Raw genomic sequence first — 10870 nt, 5'->3', positions numbered from 1 at the left:
ACATCAAAATGTAATTAAAAAAAGGAAATAATTTCGATGACTAAAAGATTGCACGGCAGCACGGTAGACAACTCTCTGCTCACCATGCATACCACCACCCGCACTCTCTTCGTTACCAATGTGCACACGACTGGATCTTCTTAACCATTTTCTGCCCCAAATAAAAAAGCTTATTGCTACGTGAGTCTGCAGTAACATAAGCAATATAGCGAAAATTCCGCGATCCAAAATTCGATATATATGATTTAAAAATCTGCGATACAATGAGACCGTGAAAAGTGAACCGCGATATGGTGAGGGTCAGAGACGACTGTATTTGGACAAGGTCAGGAGTATAAAGTACACATTTCTGTTTACAAATGTCAAGATAAATGATGCGACAAATATTGATGATATTGTACAAATACATGATAAAAGTCGTCAAAAACATACATAATTAACTTTAGTACAGATACTTGTAAATATTCAATACCTTAACGACGGTACACCCTTTTGATTCGCCTAAACTGTCAACGTCTATTTTGTCCAAGTGGAGTCACCGTACATCTTGTGCTGCACATTTACTTCCGTATGCAGTTTGGGTAACCGCGACGTCAAACGCCGTTCTTCGTGACGAGGTACAAGCAACACCTCACTACCTGTCTGGCGTCATTTGCCACAAGACACAAATCCACCCATGTCAATGAGTCAGTGGTTTTTTGTTTTGTTTCGTTTTTAGTTAGTTAGTCTAGTCTAAGCTCACCGCTGGCTGTCCGGAGCAGTACGACTTATGTAACTTAAAATTCTGGCAGTCGAAATAACTTTAAAACTGCCCTACGCCAGACAAGGTTAATAATGCACAAAGCTGCACTGCTAAGTCGTTATTGTCATTCTGTCAAAATCCAAAATGGGACTTTAATAAAGGTGGCTAATGCTAAGCGACGGCCCGTGCTGTGGACTTCAGACTTTTGATAGTCGAGTAGGCAAACATGCCGGTTAACATTATACATTAACTAGGAGAGGAATTAAAACGTCAATGAAATGTGCTGAATGGAAGCGAGGGTTGAAAGCGTTTTAACATATTTAATTTACATCAAACGTCAACTGCCCTAATTGTTGCACTGATTCATGATTATTGATGGAAAATGACAGGAAAACAAAATGGATTCCGTCATATGACGTCATATGACGTGTCAAAAAGTGGGCGGGGCACGTCTTACTTGCAAACCTACTGAAATGTGTATATTTCAGGTATCTGTACTTGAGTGTTTTTATTGATTTTTTGTTTTGTGCCAGCCGGAAAAAAAAAAAAACGCCAGCAGTGAAAGTTTACTGTCAAACTAAACATAAAACAAACACACTGTGTTTTGAAGCAAACCACGTACTGTAATTTTGCTGTGTGCAAAAGTCTGCTCGCTTAACGCTAACACACATCGGAAAACACTGTATATGGTCTTTTGAAACTATCATAAATGTGCGATCGTTATAACCCCAAAGTGAAAACACTGATTTGTATCTTCATTTAGTTTTAGATTTGCACAAACTTACTGGGAGAGGATGGCCGGAACTGCGACGAATCCCTTCCAACATATAGTTGAGCTTCTGGATCCTCAGGTTGCAAATCAGATGTTTTATAATCTCACCAAACTTGAAGATCCCAGATATGGTAAGAGATCATCTATTGCTGTGAAATCTGTTCTTCACCAAAAGGTTTGGGCTCGTGGGCTTTTGGCTCAAATTTCAAGATGAACCTAAAATGCACAATAACCTTTACACGTGAACTTAATTTTGGTAAGCAGCATCTACTCCGCCTGTCTTCTGTTCTTTAGACAACTTGCCATTTTCCATCCGGGTTCTCTTGGAGTCTGCTGTCAGGAACTGCGACGGCTTTCTGGTGAAGCAGTCCGACGTGGAAAATATCCTGAACTGGAAGCAAACCCAGACGCAGTCTGTGGAGATCCCGTTCAGGCCGGCACGTGTCATCCTGCAGGATTTCACGTATGTCCGAGCTACATTATTTTTTTTTGTGTGTAGTAGTTGCATTATTATTTTACTGCACAGGAGGGCAGTAGAAGACAGTCGCTCGCAGCAGTACTCAGTCCCGACCACCCACAAATAGCATAGCGGGGGTTCACTGTACGAGACCACCTGGCGCGAACACTAAACCTCATTTCAGTCAACACGGTGTATCACTGAGACCTTTGTGAACTTCGGTTTGGACCTGCAACTGGTGTGGTGCGTTGTATTCCCACCTTATTGTGTGTCATTTGTATTCACAGCGGCGTACCTGCCGTGGTTGATTTCGCCGCCATGCGCAATGCGGTGATTAAGCTCGGCGGCGACCCCGAGAAGATCAATCCCGTTTGCCCGGCCGACCTGGTCATCGATCATTCCGTCCAAGTGGACTTTAATAAAAAGTAAGACCGTCTAAATGGTTCCATCGGCTTTTAAATGCTCCATTAATCTAATCATCTGATTTTTGTCTTTTTTTTCTTTCTGAAGGTCTGATAGCCTTCAGAAAAATGAAAACCTGGAGTTTGAACGCAACAGAGAGAGATTTCAGTTCCTTAAGGTACAAAGTGGTGACAAATGTTCTGTGTCCGATGACCACCGCTTATGTCACACTTTATACAATATCATTTATTCTCAACCAGTGAGAGCTCCTCAAGTGTGCTGCGGGAAATTATCCAGTTTTCAATTAATTGGTCCGAAAATTTCTATTTATTCGCTACAAATAATCTATCTTTGTTCATCTATCTATGCCAGCGCCGTATAGTGACAGGCAGAATGATTAAATGGGCTTCTACTATAATAGATGGCAGAAGGTACAATTAACCTGTGTTTCCACTTGATGCCGGTCACACACTTTACATAGTAAGAAAAAAAAAATGTTTTTGTTTATTTTTTAAATCCACCTGTTTTTATTTTTATTTTTAGTGGGGCTCGCAAGCTTTCAGGAACATGCGTATTATTCCACCTGGTTCGGGAATTGTCCACCAGGTCAACTTGGAGTATTTGGCCAGGGTGGTGTTTAACCATGAAGGGTATTTCTACCCGGACAGCCTGGTGGGCACAGATTCCCATACCACCATGATCGATGGCCTTGGTGTTCTGGGTTGGGGTAAGTCGTAGTGGTGTTGTACCTCATGTGCATCCAGGCGCTCCATTTAAACAGTACAGTGAACCCCCGGCGGTTTCACGGTTCATTTTTTGCGCCGCTGCAATAAAGAAACAAGAAGCGTTGCTATAGGTTTTTACCAATATTTCTCACTCCGATGAAGCGATTGATTCAATTTTGTATTTTTCTTTCTACGTATAGGTGTGGGTGGAATTGAAGCAGAGGCAGTGATGCTGGGTCAGCCAATCAGCATGGTTCTACCCGAGGTGGTTGGATACAAGATGTATGGGAGCCCGGACAAGTTTATTACCTCCACAGACATTGTTCTCACTGTCACAAAGGTAATTGACGCCATTTTCGTGGAGCTTTTGTAAAATATTTTCGACCGTATTGAACACCACGTGTCACCTGTGTTTTGTTCAGCACCTCCGTCAAGTGGGCGTGGTGGGAAAGTTTGTGGAGTTTTTCGGGCCCAGCGTGGCTCAGCTGTCCATTGCGGACAGAGCCACCATCTCAAACATGTGTCCAGAATATGGAGCCACCGCAGCTTTCTTTCCTGTGGATGATGTCAGCATTGAATACCTCAAGCAGACCGGTGAGTGACCGACGAGGCCGGACTCCTGAGTGAATTTAGTGATGCCCGTAGCTTTATTTTTTTCTTAAATCAGGGCGAGAAGCAGAAAAACTGACGTACATTACAAGGTACCTGAAAGCCGTGTCCATGTTCCGGGACTACAGCAATGTCTCCCAGGATCCAGATTTTAGTCAGGTCTGTCCTGACTCCTGACACTATGGAAAGCATATTTAAGGGTATATTAATTTGTACTCGACAGCATTGTGTTTCTCTTGAAGGTTGTAGAGTTGGACCTCAGTACTGTGGTTCCATGCTGTAGTGGCCCTAAAAGACCTCAGGACAAAATTCCTCTTTCAGACATGAAAAAAGACTTTGCAAGCTGCCTGGGAGCCAAGGTGAGTTTGGCTTTTTTTTATATATCTTTGCTTTCATGTTTAAGCTGCGGTTTCCAAAGTCAGGCCCAGGGCCACCACATCGTCTAATAATAACATTTAAGGATGGCTCGCATCAAAATGTAACAAGTTGAAGATACCTGAAGAAGGTCAAACTCCCAATTTTACAAGAATGAATGCTTTTTGATTGGTTGACTGGACAAATGAATACACATTTTCTTTTATTTTACCGGAACTTCAGCAAGGTTTCAAAGGCTTTGCCGTGGCTCCGGATTCTCAGAGCGCAACGGTCCCCTTCCAGTTTGATGGAAAAGAGTACATGTTAAGCCACGGCTCAGTTGTGATTGCAGCTATCACCAGCTGCACAAACACCAGCAACCCGTCCGTCATGCTCGGAGCCGGTGGGCCATTTCATTTAGATTTCTTGATTTTCCTCATATGTCTGGATTATTAATTGCCGTTTTCTTCCAGGACTCCTCGCTAAAAAGGCAATCGAGAATGGGTTAAGTGTGAAGCCTTACATAAAGACCAGCCTTTCACCCGGCAGCGGAGTGGTGACTTATTACCTGAAGGAGAGTGGCGTTATGGACTATCTCTCTCAGTTAGGGTAAGCTGCTAAACATTCATGCAGTCAAGCTGCTCAACGTGAGATTTTGTAGGTGTTTATAATGAGTAGACCCACAAAAAAGGTGTCTGTGTCATGCCACAATTGAACAAATGTAGACAAGCCGTGGAGCCCCAAGACAGAGCCCTGGGGAATGCCCGTTTTTTTCAAAATTCATTCCCAAACAAGTTTTAGTTGGCAGCGTGAAATTTCACAGGTAATTTTAATCATGAATATACCCACAATAAAATCTAAAAGGATACAGGAAGTTGGCCATTTTGATTTGAAGCAGACATTTTAGGCTCATTGGGCCATTCCCAGGTCTCCTTCAAAAATGAACTTATTCTAGAGATTTTGTCCTATTGCTACCAAATCCTGTGCACCTAATAATAAAAAGGAATGCGTGATTTATAATGTTTTATGCATTTGGTCGCTATGTCTCACTCTCGTCTATTTTATTTTATTTTTTTAAAGCTTTGAGGTTGTCGGCTATGGTTGCATGACGTGTATAGGCAACAGTGGACCCCTCCCGGAGCCAGTGGTGGAGGCCATTACCCAGGTATAACAAAGTACATCTGAACGTCCGTTCATCACAGGCCGCATGGGATGGGTTCCCAAACCACCCGCATTAGGTGAAAATCCGCCATATGGCGAGACTCTATCAAATAAATGTTTTTTTAAATAGTTTTAGCCCATCCCACACGCTTTAACTCATTCAAATGCATTAAAACACACTTTTTAAACACATTGTAAACGTTTTTGAACACACACAACAAATTGCAGGCATGAAATGTATAGAAAATACTGTACATATTGTAGTATCTGTTAGATATGTGCCTATGTGAGAGGCAGGCCCTGGTGGGGTGTTGCGTGACGTGGTGAGCTGGAGGAAGGTTAGCCGGTTGGCTCAACCTATGGCAAGTCTGCACGCGAGTGTCCGGGCGTGAGCCGTGGCCAACAGCAGCTCCGGCTTCAGCGCGCTCATTGTGTTTAGATGTTTTAGATGTTCAATAAAGAGCCAAAAAGTCGGTGACAGTAACTCTCCTTTCCCACTTGTGAGGGCATTACAGTAAGTATACGATAAAAACCCATCCAAAAGATTGCTATAAAATGCAGTTTTCTGCGATAAAGCAGAGGTTGGGCCATGGTAGAAAACCTTCACATTTTGCAAGCTGGTGCTTCAAATGGAGCAGCAGTTCATTCTATCATACGGTACATGAACCCATTGATGGTTCTGTGTGTCTATTTGTTCTTCAGGGAGATTTGGTGGCTGCAGGTGTGCTGTCCGGAAATCGCAACTTTGAAGGACGCGTTCACCCCAACACCAGAGCCAACTACCTTGCCTCGCCGCCGCTCGTTATCGCTTATGCCATCGCCGGGACTGTAAAGATTGACTTTTTGACTGAACCTATTGGTGAGTAAAGTGGGGAGTCATAGCACATTGTAAATGATTTGTTGGCTATGATTGTAGCCATGCGTGAGTTTTTGTTGCTCTTGAGTTTTTGTTTTTAGCATTGCATCGGATCAAATAATTGACCACAAAACCGTATAAGCAAGATATTGGAATGTCAGAAATACATTATGCAGAGCCCCAGACATGACATGGTAAAAAAACATTTTAAATTGTGGCCACAATGTAGACGTGTGCACAAATGCTAAGTTACGGCCACAAAATACAGAATTGTGGAAACAATATATTAACTCGTGGCCACAAAATAGGTAGATGTAAAGTATACTAAATGCTCATTTGTGGCCATAAATGAGCGTTTTGTACAGTGAATTTATTTTGCGTTAATCAGAGGTTAAATGGTGGAAGGTGTGTGTGCTGACTTTGGACTTCTCTGGAATTTGTATTTTGTGAGCACATTCTACCTCCTTCAGGTGTGACCCCAAATTGGTATTTGGTGGACACAAATTGAAGTTTTGTGCACGTTATATGTGTATTGTGGCCTTACTTAAAAAAAAGAAGGAAATTGAAAAAAAAAAATGGTTTAAGTGAAGTTTTCTATTTGTGGACAGGGAGGGCAGTGCTTCGCCCTGTGAGGAAGGGAAACAAAGCGTAGACAGGACTGGACAAACAGGACAGGTAAACAAGGCAGTGATGCTAGTATGTGGTCCATTGTAAGTTGTTGTGCAGTGCCAGTTACCCCACGGCAGAGCAATGGCCGACCGCCGCCGACCCCCGTCCCCATAGTATGAGTGAGTGAGAGTTGATATTGGAGGACAGGCAGGGTGGAGTCGATTATCCAACACAAGACCTCCACCTTCCCAAAGAAAGCACTGAGTAAAGTGTGCCCAAAAACGTCACCGCTGTTGCGACATTAACCAGTGTTAATGTCCACAATTTGTCTTCGACATTTAGCGAATTGACAGTGTTCCCCCGCTATAATGCTGCTTCTTCTGCTTTTTTTTTTTTTTTTTTTTTTTTTTTTTTTAGCAATTAATTCTGAAGGTCAAGAGGTCTTCTTGAAGGACATCTGGCCCACACGGGAGGAGATCCAGCTTGAGGAGACAAAGTTTGTCATTCCATCGATGTTCAGAGAAGTGTATGAGAAAATTGAGGTACTATCCGATTTGGCTTTAAGACCTTCCTGGAAGCAGACTCATCGAGAATAATTGTGTATAACGGTTGCAGAAAGTGAATGAACGCTGGAACTCTCTGGTTGCTCCGTCAGACAAGCTGTATCCCTGGGATGTGACGTCAACTTACATCAAGTCCCCACCCTTTTTTGATGGTTTGGTAAATGAAATTATACTTTAGAAAAGCTTTTTTTTTTTTCTGGCGTCAACATGCTAAAAGAGGCTTGATACTTCCTTGTCTTTTATTCAGACCATGCAGTTAAATCCTCCACGTTCCATTGACGGAGCCTACGTGCTGCTGAACTTGGGTGACTCAGTCACTACAGACCACATTTCTCCTGCTGGAAACATCACCAGAAGCAGCCCCGCAGCCCGTTACCTGTCAAGCAGAGAGTAAGTGACCTCGATGGAATATTTGTCGACACATTTTATCTCTGAATCCGCGACATCAGCAGTAGGGAATCATTTTCATTTGAGGAGCTAGGAGAGAAAGTAGATGCTGCTCCGTCACATTTCAAGTATACGGGAGTAAAACATTTTTTGGCCTTCCATTTAAAAAAAAAAATAAAAATGTTATTTATTTTTTTTTTAACATATTGACAGTGTAATCCCTCGTGACTTCAACTCTTACGGCTCCCGTCGAGGTAACGACGCCGTCATGGCCCGGGGGACGTTTGCCAACATCCGTCTGTTCAACAAATTCCTCAACAAGCAGGCACCTCAAACGATTTACCTGCCAACTGGGGAAATGGTAAGCGTTCCTTACCCACCCGCAATAGGTGAAAATCTGTGCTCTAGAAACCAAATAAACATTTTTTAATAGTTTTATCCCTTCCACACACTGTTAACACATTTCACTGCACAGAAAGTGCTAAAGCAGATTGATAAAGCTTTGACATCGTTCCCTCTAGTTGGGTTGTTTGTAATCAATTAATTCGCCTATTCTGTTGTGTCGAGATGGATGTGTTTGATGCAGCGGAGCGATACGGCCAGTCGGGAGTCCCTCTGCTGATTCTTGCCGGGAAAGAGTACGGCTCTGGCAGCTCAAGAGACTGGGCAGCAAAAGGTCCATTATTACTGGTAAGAATCTGCCTTGACTCTTCACAACTCCCACTTGTTCATTAAAGGCAGTGATTACCCAACCCTTGTGCGGTGAGAGATCACAGAGCATACCCAAGCCTGAATACCTTCAGACCTGTTCAATCACAAAATCACTTGTATAGAAACGTTTGCAACCAAAAATTAAGTCCACCAAAAGAGCGAAAAACAATGCGACAAAATGCCACCATCCAAAGAACTTCAAGAACAGATGAGAGAGAAAGAAATTGGCATCTATCAGTCTGGAAATGGTTACAAAGCCATTTGGAAAGCTTCAGGACTCCAGTGAACCACAATGAGAGCCATTATCCTCAAATGGAGAAAACATGGAACAGTGGTGAACCTTCCTAGGAGTGGCCGGCCTCCAAAAATAACCTCAAGAGCTCAGTGACGACTCATCCAGGAGGTCACAAAGGAACCCTGGACAAAAACTAAAGAACTGCAGGCCTCCCTTGCCTCAGTTAAGGTCAGTGTTCATGGCTCAACAATAAGGAAAATGGCATCCATGTCAGGCGAAAATCACTTCTGACCAAAAAGCCCCGTCTTACTTTTAGGAAAAAACAACAACAAAAAAAAACATGTGAATGATTCCCAAGACTTTTGGGAGACTATTCGATGGACTGACGAGAGGAAAGTTGAACTTGTTGGAATGTGTGTGTCTCGGGCATAAAAGGAACACAGTATTTCGGAAAAAAGAACATCATACCTGGGGCTGCTCAACCTCTTCAGGACCTGGACGACTTGCTGTGATTGGAACCGTGAATTCTGCTCCTCACAAGAAAATCCTCAAGGGAAGTGTTCGGGCATCAGTTGATGACCTCAAACTGAAGAGCACTTGGGTTCTGCAGCAGGACAACAATCCAAAACACCCCAGCAAGTCAACCTCTGAATAGCTTAAACAAAACAAAATGAAGGTTTTGGAGTGGCCTCGTCAATTTCCGGACTTGAATCAGTTGAAATGGAGTGGCATGACTTTAAAAAGGCCATACATGCTTGGAAACCCTTCTTTGTCGCTGAATAAAAACAATTCTGCAAGGAAGAGTGGGCTAAAATATCTCCACAGAGACGTGAAAGAGAGGCCAGTTGTCAAAAACGCTTGATGGCTGTTGTTGCTGCTGATGGTGGCCCAACCAGTTCTTAGGATTCGGGGGGCATTCATTACCTTCTCCACACGGGGTCTGGTTGCTATGAATGACCATTTAAAAACTGCCTTTCATGTTTACTTTGGTTGTATCTTTGTTCATCTTTTGCTATCTATGCCAGCGACGTATAGTTCCAGGCAGAACAATGAAATGTTCTTTCACTTTTGCGCATTTATGTGGGCATTTTCTTCATGTATTCCCAGGGGATCAAGGCTGTTCTCGCCGAGAGCTACGAGCGGATCCACCGGAGCAATCTGGTGGGCATGGGAATAATCCCGCTGGAGTATTTACCAGGCGACAACGCCGAGAGTCTTGCCTTGACCGGAAGAGAGCGCTACCACGTCGCCATCCCCGAAAACATCGCCACCAGGATGATCGTCGTCGTGACGGTACGCTCGCACTCTCTCGCAGGCACACATTTGGGTACATAACGCCTTCTCCTCTTATTCTACCTCCAGCTCGACACAGGAAAAACGTTTCGTGTACGGATGAGGTTTGACACGGACGTGGAACTGGCCTATTTCCATCACGGGGGCATCCTGAACTACATGATCCGCAAGATGTCTGAAAATTAACACGCAAGAGCCTGAGTTATCGTAATGATAGGACTCTGAACATCAAATTCAACAAACCATTCCTGTTTAAATTTGTAGAATTCTATAAAGACAACTGTTTTCCTCCATGGACTTGTTTTGCCTTCAGTGGCTGCTCTTTTGTAGGTCTTGCTGCCTTCATTTTTATCACACATATTTGCATTTCCATATTCTTGTAGATTTTTCCAAGGCGGGTTCGCACAGTACCTCCCGATACGAATATGAAGATACAGATTTGTGCAATAATTGATATATTTTAAGATACGCAAGTAATACGAAGAACGCCTGGTGGATTATGTTTGGCATTTGCATTAAAAGAATACTTGAATGTAACTTGTAAGACTTTTTTTTTTTTTATTTCAATGAGACATCTTTTAACGTAACAGTAGAGTATATAATGTACGTAAGCAGTGATTCTTTTGCATACCAGTAGAGGGTGCACACGTTTCACTTGCACAATTGGTTTCAATGACTCGATTTCAATTTGTCAAGCCATCCGGTCTCCCCAAAAGTACTGTCTAGTACTGAGTATTTTTTTTAGTTTTATTATACGTTTGAAAGAAACTGCGGTTGTGCGTAGAAATACATTTAATAGCATCAAAATATCCTCGCTTAATGAAGAAAAAAATCACTTTTATATAAAAGCCATTAAACAATAAAAGAGAACTTAAAGGGGGCTTTGATAAAGTGTACTGTACTTTGATTTCGCTCGCTGCTTAACATTTCTCGTCCGTGATTGGTCACATTGGAACAGGCGCGATGCTGATTGGCTTAGTGTGCGGACATGCTA

At 42.8% G+C, this 10870-nt stretch overlaps 1 protein-coding gene across 3 annotated transcripts; it reads left to right on the top strand.

The window, feature by feature from the left end:
• Positions 1-512: 512 nt before the first annotated feature.
• aco1 (aconitase 1, soluble) lies at positions 513-10413 on the top strand. Of its 3 annotated transcripts, none has more exons than XM_061763316.1 (21): positions 513-617; positions 1506-1645; positions 1809-1977; positions 2259-2396; positions 2482-2551; positions 2917-3100; positions 3299-3438; positions 3521-3692; positions 3766-3866; positions 3950-4066; positions 4305-4464; positions 4535-4670; positions 5142-5226; positions 5925-6081; positions 7105-7229; positions 7303-7407; positions 7498-7640; positions 7851-7998; positions 8205-8327; positions 9691-9876; positions 9946-10413. In XM_061763316.1, the coding sequence occupies exons 2-21, from the start codon at positions 1537-1539 to the stop codon at positions 10060-10062; spliced, it is 2685 nt and encodes an 894-aa protein (XP_061619300.1). In that variant the 5' UTR covers positions 513-617; positions 1506-1536; the 3' UTR covers positions 10063-10413. The 3 variants fall into 3 exon arrangements, with proteins under 3 accessions (XP_061619300.1, XP_061619302.1, XP_061619301.1); XM_061763318.1 differs by lacking the exon at positions 513-617 and adding an exon at positions 668-686; XM_061763317.1 differs by lacking the exon at positions 513-617 and adding an exon at positions 809-827.
• Positions 10414-10870: the final 457 nt, after the last annotated feature.

This window comes from Phyllopteryx taeniolatus, chromosome 23, assembly GCF_024500385.1.
Source record: "Phyllopteryx taeniolatus isolate TA_2022b chromosome 23, UOR_Ptae_1.2, whole genome shotgun sequence".
In the NCBI taxonomy this organism is placed as follows: domain Eukaryota; kingdom Metazoa; phylum Chordata; class Actinopteri; order Syngnathiformes; family Syngnathidae; genus Phyllopteryx; species Phyllopteryx taeniolatus.
This window is presented reverse-complemented; position numbering and strand designations above follow the sequence as displayed.

Bases quoted from the DNA above. Each gene is read 5' to 3' on its own strand.
- aco1 (XM_061763316.1), top strand. From the start codon at position 1,537: ATGGCCGGAACTGCGACGAATCCCTTCCAACATATAGTTGAGCTTCTG. The intron at 3,101-3,298 runs GTAAGTCGTAGT...TTCTACGTATAG, and splicing joins CCTTGGTGTTCTGGGTTGGG to GTGTGGGTGGAATTGAAGCA. The intron at 7,230-7,302 runs GTACTATCCGAT...TAACGGTTGCAG, and splicing joins AAGTGTATGAGAAAATTGAG to AAAGTGAATGAACGCTGGAA.